At 41.3% G+C, this 17,974-nt stretch overlaps 3 protein-coding genes across 3 annotated transcripts in view; 2 read left to right on the top strand and 1 right to left on the bottom strand.

Moving 5' to 3' along the window:
- The window catches only part of LOC308386962 (lysophosphatidic acid receptor 6), a 222,117-nt gene that overhangs the window by 190,077 nt on the left and 14,066 nt on the right, over positions 1 to 17,974 (top strand). The window lies entirely within an intron of this gene.
- Positions 509 to 8,010, top strand: LOC308387050 (ribonucleoside-diphosphate reductase large subunit-like). Its single transcript, XM_080866925.1, has 19 exons — positions 509 to 694; positions 1,411 to 1,499; positions 1,605 to 1,782; positions 2,500 to 2,600; positions 2,691 to 2,750; positions 4,499 to 4,538; positions 4,628 to 4,790; positions 4,877 to 5,018; positions 5,109 to 5,192; positions 5,289 to 5,450; positions 5,550 to 5,629; positions 5,714 to 5,915; positions 6,024 to 6,173; positions 6,259 to 6,480; positions 6,571 to 6,647; positions 6,736 to 6,871; positions 6,962 to 7,057; positions 7,170 to 7,358; positions 7,452 to 8,010. The coding sequence occupies exons 1-19, from the start codon at positions 676 to 678 to the stop codon at positions 7,641 to 7,643; spliced, it is 2,382 nt and encodes a 793-aa protein (XP_080723051.1). The 5' UTR covers positions 509 to 675; the 3' UTR covers positions 7,644 to 8,010.
- Positions 8,161 to 16,968, bottom strand: LOC308387051 (short transient receptor potential channel 2-like). The gene is made up of 13 exons (XM_080866926.1): positions 16,767 to 16,968; positions 15,557 to 16,249; positions 15,269 to 15,469; positions 15,012 to 15,176; positions 13,706 to 13,880; positions 13,424 to 13,624; positions 13,129 to 13,291; positions 12,946 to 13,038; positions 10,958 to 11,150; positions 10,719 to 10,846; positions 10,547 to 10,619; positions 10,305 to 10,422; positions 8,161 to 9,828 (listed from the first exon to the last, which is right to left on the bottom strand). The coding sequence occupies exons 1-13, from the start codon at positions 16,779 to 16,781 to the stop codon at positions 8,948 to 8,950; spliced, it is 3,099 nt and encodes a 1,032-aa protein (XP_080723052.1). The 5' UTR covers positions 16,782 to 16,968; the 3' UTR covers positions 8,161 to 8,947.

Below are 17,974 nucleotides of genomic sequence, written 5' to 3'. Positions count from 1 at the left end.
GTCCCTGTCCTCCTCTTCAGTTCGCCTCAACATAAGCTTATCATATTCTGTGATGTGATTTACTCCGAGGTGTTTGACGACGTCAGTGGTGTTGCCACAACAACGTGTCCACACAGGACTCTGTTTGCGCTCAGCCATTGTTGTGAGTGTGCACGCCAGGGGCGGCCACACATTTATACAGCCGTATTCCGCATATGACTATGAAAGGCAGATGTAGATTTCCTAGAGCTATGCTTGTGGCACATATAAATATGAAATTCGGTGTTACAACTTGTTTCTGGTTTTCAAGACGTTTATAAACACGTCGCCAAACTGCACGGACGAGCCAGTCCTGTTGTAGAAACATAATTGCATGTTCTACTGTTGCATCCCGCCAGATTTTTGGTCCGGAAAGAGGTCACCGGAAAACGTAAAAGGACGAACGTGATTGGTTTAGAAGCCTATTAGTCTCGTGTGATTGGCTGAGCGACTGACACACTTTGGTGTAACTGACTTCGGGCTCTTTGGCGCGCTCAGTTTGAGATTCTGCTGTGATGCTTGATTGTTCTCACAGGGTTTATAAGCTTGTTGTTAGCTACTTTGCGCCACAGTTTCTTTAGCTCGTTTCCAGCATCCAGCTGAGAAGATACCAACAGCACCTGCTTTCTGAGGAGACCCGCCGCTTCATTTGTCATCATGCATGTTATCAAACGAGGTACTGTAGCTAACTTTAATACTTCCATTATCAAAGAGGCTGATGCAAACCCGGTCACCGGCTTTGGTACAGTCGTGGGAGGGGGAAGCCTTGAAATGTATTTACGTTGCAGTAAATATTAATAGCACAACGAAACATTGCATATTTTGTGTGCATGTGTGTTAAATACACGTTAAAGGTGCTTTTGTTTCTTTGTGTGGTGTTTCCGTCGAAACGCCAAACAAAGACTCCCGAGTTATGAAAGGGCAGAAGAAGCGGACAGAACCGGTTGCTAATTTTCCCCCGGCTTCTTATGTTGTTTTGGTCTTCTTTATTTACATATGTAACATTTGTATTCAAAATAGAAGCAGGACAGCTGAAATTTTAAATTTGTTTTACACCATGTCCACAGGCTTCCCTCTGTGACAGATGTGTGTGTGGGGAGGGCGCTTTTGGCGTGTTTTTATCATCTGTTTTTTTTGGCGCGCAGCAGCAGCGAGGTGTTGCCTTTTGTTGACACTAAATGGTTGGGCAGCTGATCACTGGGAGCCTCATCTGAGCTAATGAGTAAACTGGGGGAATAAATTGAGCAGGAGAGTCAATTAGACGGTGATATGCGGTGTGTTTAAGACTAAGTTATATTAACTAGCTAGGATACTTTACTTCAGATAAACGACCAAAGGAGTTTGAAGACTACTGAATTAAATTTGTGTTATTTTTGTTTGTTTGGTTTTCAGATGGACGCCCTGAGGCAGTTTCCTTTGATAAAATCACTTCTCGGGTCCAGAAGCTTTGTTATGGACTCAATTGTGACTTTGTGGATCCTGTAAGTTGCTAACACCCCCCCCCCAAAAAAAAAGACAGAGAGAGAGAGACAAAGAAAGGTCAGGTGATGAATTAATATAAAAGCTGATATCTTGTGTTTCCGCAGGCCCAGATTACCATGAAGGTGATCCAGGGTTTGTACAGTGGAGTCACCACAGTGGAGCTCGACACTCTGGCAGCAGAGACTGCTGCCACTCTCACAACCAAACACCCAGACTATGCAGTCCTGGCTGCACGCATCGCTGTATCTAACCTGCACAAAGAGACCAAGAAAGTATTCAGTGGTGAGTTTCATTAGTCCTTTATTTATCCAGGTAAAAAATCTCATTGAGATTAGAAATTGGTGGCACGGTGAGGCAGCACTGTTGCCGCACAGCAAGAAGGTCCTGAGTTCAATTCCAACATCAGGCCGGGGTCTTTCTGTGTGGAGTTTGCATGTTCTCCCCGTGTTTGCGTGGGTTCCCATACTCTGACACTTTGATCTTAAGTAGACTGGACCAGTGAAACTACATGATAAATCTAAAAAATGACACGCACAAAAAAGTTCTGGTAGTTCAAAGGACAAAGTCCTATAGTGGAAAGTTTTATGTCATTTAATTAACTTTTTAAAAAATTACTTTGGTGTAGTATGAATAGCAGTAGAGTCTTTATCATTAAGAAACACTGCAAAACTTCTGAAATTATAATTAAAAGTCAAAATCTATGCATTACCATCCAGTGGGCCAGATTAAAATCTTCTCTGGGCCGATTCTGGCCCCTAGGCCTTATGTTTGACACCCCTGCTCTGCACCAACTTCCTGAATTTCTGTGCATTTCATGAAATGTATCTATAGGTATGACTTTACATTGAAATCATAGCACCTGTAGTCTACTATAACACCCCCTGGTGCACATCTTTTGTAGTAACTAATAATGCTGCACACAGGAAGTTGCTTAGCTTTTTAGGAAGACTTAAATAATCAGCACTAATATTGAACTGACATTCCTCTTTGCTTGTGTAGACGTTATGGAAGACCTCTACAACTATATCAACCCTTTAAATAAACGTCACTCTCCTATGATCTCCAAGGAGACGCTGGACATTGTTCTTGAAAACAAGGCTGTAAGTGGGGTTTGATTTTATCCTTTGTTCGTCTCCTCACAGTTAAGGTTTGGTGAAGCTTTTTAACACATTTTCCTCAATTTTTTGCAGCGCCTCAACTCGTCAATCATTTACGACAGAGATTTCTCTTACAACTTCTTCGGGTTTAAGGTAATTTCTCATTTTACCCTACATTTAACATCCTGTCCATTAGACACACATATTACCAGAATACGATACTTTTGCAATGTTTAACATGTTGCATTATGCAGAATATTTTACCAACACTGTGGTTTATCCCGGTTTTTCAGCTGCAAAATATGTCGTCAAAGTTTGTCAGTATCTGTCCACCCCCCCCCCCCCCCAAAAAAAAAAAAAAAAAAAAAAAAAAAATATATATATATATATATATATATATATATATATATATATATATATATATATATATATATATATATATATATATATATATATATATATATATATATATATATATATATATATTTATTTATTTACTAGGGGAGGGGGAGGGGGGTGTTGCTAAACCAATGGTGTCACTAAAACCTGCCGTACATGTTGCCATAAAACGGCATCAGTCTGGTACTAAATGGGCTGAAGCTGACAATAATAAGCAATCTGTTACTGATAATACAGGAATTAACTTATAGATTGTCAAAAATCACATATCTGTTGCTGTTTACATAGAGGAAAAAATCACATTATTGCATTTACGCTCAAAAACCTGTTCCAAAAATTTTGTGCCAGAATACAACCACCTGGCAGCCAGTTGACTCGAGTCCCCTTGAATTGTGTTCACTGACAAAGATTCATTCAGACTGATTGCAACATGTTGGCAATCTATCTGTATTTACAAATCAGACAGGGATTATTTGCAAGCCTTCCACAATCTCTGAGAGTGATTGAAGGAAAGTTGCCTCTTATCAAGCAGTCATTGGTGTTCAACACCCTCAGAAGCTCTGGGCAACCATTTAGTCACCACAAGTTGCAAAGATGACAGAATTTGGAAAAACTATTTTCATTATCTAATAAAATATCGAAATTATTGGGATACTGTGAAGTATTGACTAGTGGTGTGCGGATCGATACTGAAATATCAATTCTTCCGATACCAGCAATTTATGTTCTAGAATCGATTCTCATATTATAATATCGATATTTTAGTACTCTGGGGTAAATTTGTAGTTTTTCCATTAAAATGAACGCAGTGGAAAGAAACTATACAATTCGGAGTCTAATTTGGAAGGAACTACTTCCTCTTACGCCTTTCATAGTCATGTGCCGAATACGGCTGTATAAATGTGTGGCCGCCCCTGGCGTGCACACTCACAACAATGGCTGAGCGCAAACAGAGTCCTGTGTGGACACGTTGTTGTGGCAACACCACTGACGTCGTCAAACACCTCGGAGTAAATCACATCACAGAATATGATAAGCTTATGTTGAGGCGAACTGAAGAGGAGGACAGGGACAGGTGCTGCTAGGGCGAGACAGACGTCTCTCGCAGAGTCCTTTAGTGCTGCAGGCAGGCAACATGCTCAAATAGCGCACAACGTCAGTTTTTTTTATTTCTATATGATTATTCTGCATTATTAAGCAATAAAAACAAGTTGTCTGATGTCCTCTAATCATTATGAAGCAATATGGTTATGTTCTTATTACAATTACATAATACAATTATATATTGTATTATGAAATGCAATGAAAGATTAAGTTTTTGTACAGAGTATGGGTATCGGATCAGTATCACCGATACCACCCTGAATTTTACTTGGTATCGGATCGGAAAGGAAATCAGTGGTATCGCACATCACTAGTATTCACCCCTTTTTTTTATTCTCTGACCCCTATTGTGCATACACTATGATTATGAATCTAATTTGTGCTTTTTTCTCTAACAGACTCTTGAGAGATCATATTTGTTGAAGATTAATGGCAAAGGTGAGAGTTAAATTCCCTACAACTTATTGATAAGCATGTTTATGGGTGCAGGCCATCAGGGACTAACAATTTAATGTCTTTCTCTGTAGTTGCCGAGCGACCCCAGCACATGCTAATGAGAGTGTCAGTCGGGATTCATAAAGGTGACATTGATGCAGCCATTGAGACCTACAACTTGCTGTCAGAGAAGTGGTTCACTCACGCTTCTCCTACACTGTTCAACGCTGGCACCAACAGGCCCCAGCTGTCCAGGTAAAGAATTTATAATTGAGGGTGCTGATACGCTCTGATACTGTGGGGATTTTTCCACCTAATATACTTTGTTTGGATTTCTGCAGTTGTTTCTTGCTAGCCATGATAGATGACAGCATTGATGGTATTTATGACACACTGAAGCAGTGCGCGCTCATCTCAAAATCAGCTGGAGGTATTGGAGTGGCAGTTAGCTGCATCAGATCTACAGGCAGCTACATCGCTGGGGTGAGTAAAATTTTGACGAGTTGCTTTCATTTATACAAATGTGTTTTGTTTTTTACTTAAAGTGGTGCGTGTTTGTTTTGTTTCTTAAAGACTAATGGCACTTCCAACGGGCTGGTTCCTATGCTTCGTGTGTACAACAACACAGCACGTTATGTTGACCAGGGTGGCAACAAGGTAAAGATGAGATTTTCCCATAAATTATGGAAGATGTGTAACAACAGTGTAAATAAAATGGTGCTAATCGCATGGCTTGGTTTTTGTGTACTTTAGAGGCCTGGGGCGTTCGCTATGTACCTCGAGCCGTGGCATTCTGATGTGTTCGAGTTTTTGGAGTTGAAGAAGAACACGGGTAAAGAAGAGCAGAGGGCGCGGGACCTGTTTTTCGCCTTGTGGATCCCAGACCTTTTTATGAAGCGAGTGGAAACCAATCAGGTGATTACTGGGGGGAACTCCATGCTGGCCAGAGTTGACTTTAGGGTTTTATTTTTTCCTAAATGGTGAACAAATCTTATCCTTCTGCTGTGATTGTAGGACTGGTCTCTGATGTGTCCCAGTGAATGTCCTGGATTGGACGAATGCTGGGGGGAGGAGTTTGAGGAGCTCTACACTCGGTAAGATCAGCACAACAAACAGCTTTTTTTTTTTTTTTTTTCCCCCCAGTGCTAACCTGTCCCAATGATGGTCTTGGTTTTCAGATATGAGAAGGAGGGCAGGGCTAAGCGTGTGGTGAAGGCTCAGCAGCTGTGGTACGCCATCATTGAGTCGCAGACAGAAACTGGTACACCATACATGGTTTACAAGGATGCCTGCAACAGAAAGAGTAATCAGCAAAACCTGGGCACCATCAAATCCAGCAATCTGTGCACAGAGATCGTAGAGTACACGAGCAAAGATGAGGTGAGGGGTAAAAGATGTACTGGTCACAACAAATTTAGCTTTTTGGGACAACTATGTGTATTATTCTGTCAGAACTTGTTTTCAGTTTGGTTTGTTCTCCTAACTCAGGTTGCAGTGTGTAACCTGGCTTCCATCGCCGTCAACATGTACGTTACACCAGAAAAGACCTATGACTTCAAGAAACTTGCATCTGTTACCAAAGTCATTGTCAAGAACCTGAACAAGATTATCGATATAAACTACTACCCAGTGCCTGAGGTATGACTTCCTTTCTGGTGTTGCAGCCATGCAGCTGGGTTTCATAAGCTCTATGTAAACATAACTTCTCTGTCCCTCTTTTCAGGCTGAAAGGTCTAACAAGCGTCACAGGCCAATTGGAATTGGTGTGCAGGGTCTGGCTGATGCTTTTATCCTCATGCGCTATCCGTTTGAAAGCCCAGAGGCCCAGTTGCTCAACATTCAGATCTTTGAGACCATGTACTACGCTGCCCTGGAGGCCAGTTGTGAGTTGGCAGCAGAGCTTGGCCCTTATGAAACCTACCCCGGCTCTCCTGTCAGCAAAGGAGTGAGTAGATATCAGAGTGTCTCAAAACCATCCTGGGATACATTTTAGCAGTTTGAGATCAAAACCTAACAAACACGTTTGTTTTTTCAGATCCTTCAGTATGAAATGTGGAATAAGACTCCAACAGATTTATGTGACTGGAAAGCACTAAAGGAGAAGATTGCCAAGTAAGTTTTCCTGAATGCCTGGTTTTCAATTTACTGCTCACGTTAACCATAAATGGTGGCCATAGTTCTTACTCCTGTCCATCCTCAGGCATGGTGTGAGGAATAGCCTGCTTTTGTCCCCAATGCCCACAGCATCCACTGCCCAGATCCTGGGTAATAATGAGTCCATCGAGGCATACACCAGCAACATCTACACCCGCAGGGTGCTTTCAGGAGAGTTTCAGGTGAGTGCTGAATGCATCTGCCGACTGTGTGTTAAGACATGTGCACAGCAAAGGCAAGGCTACTATGTGTGTTTTCAACCTGTCCTATAGATTGTGAATCCTCACCTGCTGAAAGACCTCACAGAAAGAGGACTGTGGAACGAGGATATGAAGAATCAGCTCATAGCTCATAATGGATCCATCCAGGTAAAAGGCTTATTCATTTGTTCCATTTCACTGCTCCAATTGTTCCTATAATTAAGCCCAACTTCACTTGTGGAGAACAAATAAAATGTGAATTTGTCCCTCTTCTTTTCAGAACATTGATGAGATCCCAGATGATCTGAAGCAGCTGTATAAAACTGTGTGGGAAATCTCCCAGAAGACGGTCCTCAAGATGGCAGCAGATCGTGGTGCATACATTGACCAAAGCCAGTCGCTTAACATTCACATTGCTGAGCCAAACTATGGAAAACTTAGTAGCATGCACTTCTATGGCTGGAAGTTGGTAAGTTAAGACCAACTGATTCATGGTTGAGGTGGAAATGGAGAAATATCCAAACAGTGTTTGAAACCTTCCCTTTTTTTCCTCCCTCCACAGGGCCTGAAAACTGGCATGTACTACCTGCGGACAAAGCCTGCTGCCAACCCTATTCAATTCACCCTGAACAAAGAGAAACTGAAGGAGGGCCAATCGGCTAAGAGCGTGAAGGAGGAGACCAAAGAGCGCAATACCGCAGCCATGGTCTGTTCCTTAGCAAACAAAGACGAATGCCTGATGTGTGGCTCTTAAATGAAGTTTGCTACGCTCAGACAATCGCATTACTAAATCACCTCAGCTTTGCCACTTAAACCTCTGTTTTTGAAACACTTGGTGCTTTTTATCTGTATAAGCTGTAACATGTGGTTTATAAATGCTGATGTCTTCAGATTACAAATATTTACAGTTTTCATAATTTAATTTTTTTTGGATTTTAAAACATTTTTTCTGTTTTCTTGGGGTTTTTTTTACATCATGAAGCATTGCATGCGTGTTTTGTATAGAATTAATAGGTTATAATGAATTAATATTTCTTTTAGCTTCAGGTGGGTCATACTAATGAATTCAGGTTGACCTGCATTTTAAATGAATGGAAAATAAAATATTATCCATGCTCTGAGATTCAGCATAATTATTTTTAAAGATACTGCATACAAGTTTTGGATTTTGCTACAGGACATCAAAACCTGTTGGACAGCAGCGCTGGGCTTAAGTTGGGCTGATGAGAACAAAAACAAAGTTTAAGGAGACATTGTGATAGAAAAGGTTATAAGCCAAGGTGATTTTCCAGTGCAAGAGTTTGGATATGTGCCATGGGACCGATGCTGCTGCAGGTGATGAAGTAATGAGCCAGTGTGTTCCTGCCTGAGACCTCATGGGAGTATTATGTATAAAGCAAGCTGAGACCTGTATTGTCACAATGTAGCAACGGGTATAGGTTAGCTGCCTGATGGAAATAAAAGGAGGCGACACTTTAAGACAGAGTTTTATTTCAATGAATGTAAATTGAAAACTTTAACAGCAGTCTGTCTGATAAATAACTAACAACCTAAATGAAATGGAATAGTCTTGGGAGATGAAAACAAGCTCAGAAGCTTCTGGGTTTTGAGAAACACATTTCCAAGTTTGTGCACAGGTATCCAGAGAGCTACAGCTGCTACACACATCTGCACTCAAACATCCTTAAAGCTCATTTATTAAAACTTTCAACTATACTTTGTTTGATCTGCACAAAAACTGCAAGACATTTAAAGAGGGGTTTTCTAAAGGTATGAAGAAGGTCTAAAGCATTGCTGGCAAGCCTCTGCAGTTTTCATCCTTGGGCTTAGAAATAGACTACATGACAAAATGTTTGGCAATCTAAAGATGAATGGATAAAAGTAAATGTTTTTAGGTAGTGGAAAATATCTTGCATGCAAACTGACAGTTTCTCTGCTGATCCTTTGTTTACTTTTTAAGACATGGGGAAAAAGTGGACATCTCAAAACTCTGATCAACTGCACTTTTGTCAGATATTGCATAAAGTGACCAATGAGGCAGCAAGGTCACCTCAAAGGTTAAGGTCTCACTGGTGTGCCATCGATCGATTCTTCCCCTTCTTGGGAACCAAAGCCCATGTCCTGGGAGCTGCTGCTTCCTGTAGGTGAAGGAATCATTTTCTTCATTTCAGGTTTTTCATTGCTCTTCTCATTGTGAGGCGTCTCTGCTACATTATGCTCAGGCTTTCTTCCCTTCATCCAGCTCGGTTGTGCTGCTTTTTTTTCTTGCAGCTCAATGTGATTGAACTTGCAGATTATTTTTTGGGTTTCTATCTTTTCGTCACTCACTTCGATGCTCTCGGCATGTGCAGAGGTCATGTGTTCATCCGGCACTCTTCCCTCCTTGTTCATCCCTCCTTCATTTAGGGTTTCTGCCTCTTCATCCGTGGCCTCGTCACTCAACGTTTCTTCTGTGTTAGTAAAACCGTTTCCTCCTTTCTTCTCCTCTTTCACTTTATTTACACTAATTTCACCTTTGGCTGCTTTCTCCTTCTCATCTGAGTTAATTTCCTTCTTTTCCTCTTGTTCAGCCTGAGCTCGGCCTTCCTCCATTTTCACCACAACAGAGTCAGGAAACTGTCCCTCGTCTCTACATTCATCCACCTCATTCTGTTGAATGTCTGATTCCATCTGTGCTTCAAACTTTTCTTTATCCAGCTTTTCCTCAATGCTGTGCACAGTCACCTTAAGATCTGTGCATTTGTCATCTTGTCTGGTGGTAAAACCTCTGAAATTGTTCTTGGCACCAATGATGTATTTCCCCAGTACAGAGGAGCCATTCTTGGTCGGTGCATCGCTTGTATCGTTTCCATCGTCCATTGCGTACTGCTGGGCGACTTTCAGATCGTTGTGCATCCTGGCGACCGCTTTGCTCAGCTCAGTCATTCGATTTCCAATATCTGAGGGAAGAAAACACTTTAGTCACACCAAAAGCTTTTTAATGATTAATAATTTACTTAAAACTGAAATCAGTGCTTAAAAAAGAAGAAGAAAACCTGCTAAAATCATAGAGCTGATTTATAGAATATCAGGAAGTCAAATTACACACTATATGGACTGAAACATTAGATCAACAAAAGGTGCCTGACCATAAAATGAAGCTTTTGTGCTGATGTTAATGTAAGAGAAGGTTTGGAGCTCTGGTGTTACTGAGTCAGCAGATCATTGGCACAATGACTTCTTTAGAATGATCCATTATTTCCTCTTTTGTTTGTAAAGGCAGACTGCATGCCAAGATGCTTGATTCTATACACCTGTGATAATGGAACTGAAAACACCTGAACTTAAGATTAAGCGGTGTGGCCCAATACTTTTTCCATATAGGGTATATCCGCTCTACAAAAACGAATCAAGTGCTTACTGAAAGAGTCTTTACCTTTCCTCTTGGTCTCCTCAAACTCCCTGTGAGCTGACTCAATGTAGCGCTGCACCAGTGCCGTGATCACCTGCTGACGGTACGATAACTGGCCATCTTCAGATCCCTTATCACTGGACTTTTTACAGAATACAGATAGCATAAAACATGTTAAATGCCATATAGAGTATAATTAACATATATTAAGTAAAATGTAAAAGATAATATATTCTTTTACTAAAATCCAATTCATACACACTTACTATAGAGGCTATGGGGGGATATTTTTGCTCAGAGGAACAAGTGCAGCAGCAGCAGATTCGTCTAAAGATGCCCCTTGAATGGAATTTTTAAAAATATATATTTAAAACATTTTTTAAAAATCAGAATAAAAGGCTGTTTTTCTAGTTTAAAATCTGTATTTTTGCAGCTCACCTTAGGATGTAAAAAATGGCTTTGGGGGAGGGGATGATGTTGAAAGGCACAGGCATAGTGAGGCCCTCTCTGAAGTAGCTGAGGTACAGCTTTGACCTGGCAAATTTCCACTCAACGTCCGCGTCATCCTGAATTAAAATAAATGCACATCAGTCAGTGCGCATCCCAGAAGGGGAGGGGGGGGGGGGGGGGGGGGGGCGCTTTTGTAGACGTTACACAGGAGGATGGTAATTCTTTACCTCAATTTTCTGAAAGGAGTTTGTTATCATGGCAATAAGCATGTTGAGAAGTACAATGACAATGACAAGAGTGAAGATGCCATACAGGACCCTTCCTACAAATTCTGCCAACACAAACTCTGGCATGTCCACATATTCCTGGTTTACAACTCCAAACATGGTCCAGAATAGGAAGCGGAAGGTCTCATTAAACCTGTGAAAGTGAAGAAAGGCACAGGCATGATGTGAGGGTTGTTTTATTTTATTTAAAAAAAACAAGACAAGTTATAATCAAACTATAATATCAGGGGGTTGAACAATAAAGCCTTTGTGACAATTACCCAAAACTGCCAAGATGTGCAGAACAAAAGGGTGAATCTTTTTATAACTCATCTGTTTTAAGAGTTAAGTTGTGCATTTTTATGGGACATGAGTATTTTGAATGACAGGTGACTCCCCCGGTGAGCTGTCTATATGTTATATACTGAACAGTGGATGCAGAAAGTGTACACACCAATGGTAAAATGCTGGGGGGGTTTTCATGATGCAATCAATACAATTTTTCCCACCTTTAATGGTATACAGTATGTCCCCTGTACAATTCAATTGGAAAACAAATCTGTTAGGGAAAATATACACTACAAAAGTACAATAGGCTTGTTGCGTACACCGATAATCTAGGACTTTGAAGCATCTTTTGAGTCTTCTTGGGTACATAGCTGCCATCAATTGGAGACTCTGGTTAATCCCAAATAAAGTTCAGCTGTCCTAAGAGGATTTCTCTGAGATTTACTCAGTTGCCTGCTTCAGCCAAAGCCATGGGTTGCAAAGGGCAAAGCCTCAAAAGAATCTCACTGTTGAAAGGTATCAGTTGCAAGAAGTGTACAAAAAATGTTTTCACAATATTTGAAATTTCATTGAACAGAGAAGACAGCCATCAAAAGGTAGAGGGAAAAATAGGACACTAATTACACTGGAAAGAACTGGACTTTGTTGCAAAATGAACGAAAAGACGAGATGTAAACCGGTCAGAGAAGTTGCCCAGAGACCTACAGCAACACTAAAAGAGCTGAAGCTCCAGTACTGGCAAGTCCTTGTTGTATACTACATGTGACAACAATATCCAGTGTTCTCCTTATGTCTGGACTATGGTGTAGGGTTGCAAAATGGAAGCCTTTTCTGATAAAGTTTGGTATGTTTGGTACAAAAATAATTCCTATGCATCACCAATAGAACATCATACCCACAGTGAAGCACGGTGGTGGTATCATTTTTAGGTTGCTTTTCTTTAGCTGAAACCGGGGCTTTAGTCAAGGTGGAGGTAATTACAGCTTTGTACACCTGTCGCTTTTGACCCAAATCCTTTTGGAGTCTACCAGACAGCTGAAGAGGAATTTTACCTTTTTAGCATGACAATGACTCTAAGCATGCAAATCAAAAAGATAATGGCTTCACTAGTAGAAATTACCCTGAAGATGGTTGTGCACAAGAAAGGCCCTCAGAAGCTGACAAAAGTGGACAACCAAGTCAAGATGTAGCATGCTGGTAGACTCCCTTCCCTAACAGATGATTCAATTGAACTGTACTGGTTATAGGTCACACGAAAAGTGGGAAACACTTTTAAATGATTTATTTGGATCTTTTTTTTTCAATGACAAAAACTGGTATTTCAACAGAGGTGTGTACACTTTACATTCAGTGTATGTGGCTTGATAAGTATGAGTTCCTTTGAGATTGACAGGAAGTCTGTGTTCAGGTTTTAGTTGGAGAAATTATTGTATTTCATTTATGCGCAACTTAGCACTTTTTCAGAAGATATCACCTGATAACTTAAGCTTCAAAAATAGAGTAAAAAAAACCATTATCCCATATTATTAACAAGCTTTGAGAGCTTAGATATTAACTGTAAGGGCTAGTCTACATTTCTGTAGATCATTTAAATTAGAAATACTTTTTACTGCCTTCAGAAAAGATGATGTAAAAGTCTCTCAAACTCTCTCTAGTCTTACCTGCCAAGATTTGGAGAAATGACATAAGGAACATAGATATTGTTGATGCCACAAAGGAAGGCGGTGCCAATGATCATCAGTATGAACATAAATCTAAAAACAAACAAACAGAAAAGAAACATTGACATAATTCTGGTTCTGTATATTCAGATGTAAAAATATAAGGAATCAGATATAAGTGACCTCATCATATCATCAATCATCTTTCCAATGGAGATCTGTAGTGTTCCCAGAGATTCGTGGGCTGGCAGGATATATGCCAGCCGTGTGAAGCTTAACATGCTGGTCACTGCAAAGAGGACCTCGGCAATCAGCTGAGGATCTTCCTGGTGCCAATTGTCACGTGCTGCAAGACAATTTCACAGAGTCAAAACAAAACAAACAAACAAACAAACAAACAAACAAACAAACAAACAAAACAATTGAGCATTGAGATTTGTGACATTCATTTTGGATGAATGATTTTTTTTCCCCTTACAAGTCTGGGTGAAGTAGACACACTCCTCTGTGCCATCATGATCATGGCAGAGGAAGAAACCTTTGAGCAAGATAAGCACACGTAACGCAAAAGATGCCAGGTACATGCTGAGCACCATCACGTCCAAGCAGTTCCACCAGTCTAGGAAGTAACTCCGAAGCCCCTCGATCCACACTTCCTTACACTCATACCAGAAGAATCCTTTAAGAAACAGACAATCCAAACCCTGTTCACATCTAATGGCTGTTGTCTAAAAGTTAAAACTAGAGAAAGTGCACCTACCGACCACCCACACCATGTGGAAGGAGCTGTGCAGAAGGTTCTGCTGCCGGGAAGCAAATGTGTCCTGATATAGCTCCATGGTTATCGATTCCCCAAGTAATGTAATGAGAAACCACAGGTAGGATGCAGAGTGAAGAAGAAACTTGATCACAGGAATTCTTACTAGCTTTCCCAGCTGGGGAACAAACAACACAGTCAACTTAAAATTGAAATAATACCTCACATAGGGATGGGTACCGGTATCCATGGCACCGGTTCTGACATAAACGGTAGTAACCAGACCGAAAAGCAGCGCACATTTCGGTGCTTTTTTTCCCTGAGCTGTGATACACTTTAGATTCTAGCCAATCATTTTACGTTTCCGAGGATAGTAGGCGGGGCCAGGTACGTACGTTCTTTTAGAGCAGAGCTACAGATTAAAAATGTCCAAGGCAAAGCAGTCAAAAGTCTGGCTGTACTTCACAGCAAAATATGCAAACTCAGCAGCCTGCAACAAGTGCTTTAAGCCGATACTGTGATACTGTCAAAGGAGGTAACACCTCAAATCTCATGAAACACCTGGCGATGCATAGCGGGGTTTTTTTTAAAGCCGAGAAATGCGCCGTATTTGATAGCTTGCTGCGAGACCTCACGCCGTGCACATCTACTGCGGGTGTGGTGCCTGTTATCGGACCCGCAGTTAGCAATGTCCCCCAAAAACAGGAAGAGGAGAGTCCTGGCCCCTAGCCCTGCCAGTGTAGCAGAAATGATGACGGATGATGATGGCAGCAGCAGCCGCTCTTCTCTGCGTGAGTAGCTTAATGTTGTTCGTGTGTAATTTACGTTGAGTAAGCTAACCACGTTATTACATTAATGCATGTAAGGTGAACTAGCAAACATCATCATAGCTACATGCGGCTGTCTTCTTGTTTGATGGCAGATACTCCCTTCACCCTGGCCAAAAAGGCTAAAATGACCAAAGAAAAAGTGGAAAACAGTTAAACATGAGAGGTTTTTGGACAAAGTTTATGTTTTTTCCATTGTTTAAGCTCTGCTTGCAGCCAAGAGTGATACCATATATGCCCCATAGCTGCAGAAAAGGCTAACATTGTTATCTTTTTACAAAAAAAAAAACAGCTGAACATGAGAGGTTTTTGGACCAATTTTGTGTTCTCCATTCTTTAAGCACCGGTTTAAGCACCGGCACAGTTTCAAAAGTACCGGTTTGGCACCGGTACCGGATAAAACCTAAACGATACCCATCCCTAACCTCACATGACATATTTATGTACATCCAATATCAACCTGCTACTACAGAGTGTGTGACCTTTGACTTTGGTGCAATCCAGTAGGCAAGGCAAAGAAGGGGCATGGTAAGAAAGATTCCCATAGAGACAAACAGCTTCCAGGCCGTTCTGCTACCTCTCCAGCCTGCCAGTTTCCCACACCAGATAGAGGACAGAACCTGCTGACAGATTGGGTGCGCCACAAACTGCCACAAACAGAGAGAAACAGAGAAGACAGGAATTGATTGTTTCTTATCTTACTTGTCTTTGGTTGGCATCAGTTTCTAATTCTAGCTACCTGCTTCTGGTTGTAATTGACTGCAAGCCGCAGGCGAGACAGGCTGGGGATTCCTTCCTCAAAGGCCTGTTCATCCAAGGAATCCTGAGTTTCATTTCCACAGCTGTTCAAAATAGTGGTTACCTCGCTCTGGTTGCGACACATGCCCAGCAACTCCACGGCAAACTCCTGACAGATCTGCTCCAGGCTCAGGTACTGAGGCTGTAGGAGAAATTAACCATAAGTCAAGAAGCAACAGAGACACCCGTAATGAATAGTGAGCAGGGATAACTATGAATCTCCTCAGACCTTGAACTCTGGCTCTTTCTGTGACAGCTTACGGAGTTCTCTGCTGAGACTGAAGGCGCTGAGCATGGCATCGTCAGAGGTGATGGACAGGTAGGCACGGCTGGCAATGCCACGATAAGTATTGATGCGAGACAGGGAGAACTTCAGCAGGTCATACTGCCGGCCGTTAGAACACTCCAAACAGGCGCAGGAGATCTTATGTGGCCACGGGATGACGTGGCCTTTCTGGGTGAGCATGGTAACAATCTCGTACAGGTCTTTCTGGCAGGCTAAAGTCAGAGGGGTCACACCAGGGGCAAACTGAGAGTTGTCAACAGAACGATCAAATATGGCCTGAGAGAAGGATCGTACGTCCATCTTGTTCCCTTTCTCCTGATCCAAGCGGTCCAGGAGACGCTTCACCACTATGGGTTGGTTGGTGTCCACGGCGACTAGCAGAGCCTCATGAATCTGCCGGAAGTCAAACTTGACTCCTTGCAGGAGGGCGTCCATGGCATCCTCGTTGCCCAAGCGGATGGAGAGGTTGAGGGCCTCCCTCCACTGACGATCCTCAGACTCATCCAGCTGACGGGTAATGCCGTCACCTGTCTTCAAGAGTCCACACAGCAGCGCTGTTTCCCCCTCCTGAATGGCACTGATGAGCGCTGGAGAGAACCGCATCTTCTTGCTCATAATCTCTCGCCATTGCTCTGGCTGCAGGACAGACCGGGAAAGTCAGCAGCAGTCTCAGATTCACACACTCGAAGTCTTTGATTTTAAACCATTTTATGCTGTTTGATTATGTTTAGACAACAAAATTACTCAGTTAGATTTGAGGAAAAAAAAATCATGGTTTGCTTAAAATAGACTTTGAAAGCTTTAACCACAAGGCTTACAAAGTGAACAAAGGTCTGAGGGTAAGCTTTTCTGTTCTGTCAAGATTTTTTTGGCACTGAGGCCAAATACACGATTCAACTGATCCTTTGATAAAATAGCAAGATATACTAGGAATAAAAGAACATGCAAATAGGGAAAGATTTGACTTGGAAATGCATGACATATATGAACACAAACATTAGTAAAACAAAGAATTCCAATTTATTTTTTTAAAGCTGTTCCAGTTTATATGAAGCACAGTAGGGTTAGACTTGCTTTTTTGTTTTTGTTTTATTAACCCGCAACTACTTTTTTCATATCAAATAACAATAAAAGCCAATAAAAATCTCCTTACCGTTAGTTTTTCCATTCCCAATCACAAAACAACACGATTTCGAGAGGCGGCTCTAAATCGAAAACAGAAGCAGATTCACTGAAACTTCAGGGATGAAGATATTGGCAGATTGCACAATAATTCCAAAAGAGGAGAACTGAGAACTCCGTAGTCCTCTGATCATGTGCTATCGGCTGACTACTGAAAAATCAACGTACACAAACTCAATAACAAATTTCAAAGGCCCTCGGGGCTAGGCCAATTAAAATGTTACCGGTTCAAAGTACTTTATGCTTGGCTGGGCCCAAACCAAACTGTGACTGCATTCAAACAGAAATTAATTCCGGTCTCTCAATTGGAAACAGCACCATGGCACAATTAAGGCAGCTGTTGCCATTTCTCCCAGAGGAGCTGTGAGGAGCAGTGGGAAAAACAAGGAGCTGCAAGTTAAACATTTACAAATTTTCACGGGTCTGATTTAAATCTTTTCCTGGAAGTCAGATTTTGTCCATTCATTAAAAATGCATGTTATAATTATTGTCGTGAAACACATAAAGTTTCCCTTGATTTTACACCGATCATGTTTATAGGGATTTTTCAAAATCACTGCAATTTTGCCAACATTCTCTGTATATTGCTGCTAAACTCATAGCCCCAGCTACACTGTGTGCGCTCATGGCTTTGGTCCAAATTTGTTATTTCGTTTACGTTTACTTTAGAAACAGAAATACATCCCTATACTCCTTTACTACAAAAATGTCTACCAAGCAGCTGATGGTACCGCACTCGTAAAAGAAAGCATGTGCTATGTTTAAATGATGGTCCAACAAGTTTTAATGTGTAGTTATCCATGATGTAAAATGATTGTCAGAATTAATAATCCTGTTAGCAGCACAGAGAAAACACTTTTATATCATTGGCTACAAGAGGATTTCTTTATCACGTAGAAAAGACTGAGACATACTGTTGAGAATGAACTTCTTTTTCTTATATTAGGATATCTCAAGGATTAAATGTGTAGTTAAACTTCTGTACAGTGCTAGAAAGTTAGAGTTTGACTAGTCTGGCACACTGATTAACTGATTAACAGTGAAACCGACTGACTTCAGCTTCTTGCAAACATAATTCTGAACAGCAGAGGGAGTAAAACTACCTCTGTAGACTTTAAGATGAGCTCTAAACTGAGACTGCTGTTCTTCTGGTTGAACAGGAACAAACACAAGGTCGAT

The sequence above is a fragment of the Rhamphochromis sp. 'chilingali' genome (assembly GCF_963969265.1).
Source record: "Rhamphochromis sp. 'chilingali' genome assembly, chromosome: 19".
NCBI classification, from domain to species: domain Eukaryota; kingdom Metazoa; phylum Chordata; class Actinopteri; order Cichliformes; family Cichlidae; genus Rhamphochromis; species Rhamphochromis sp. 'chilingali'.
Note: the sequence above shows the minus strand (reverse complement) of the source record. Positions and strands in the feature narration are given on the sequence as shown.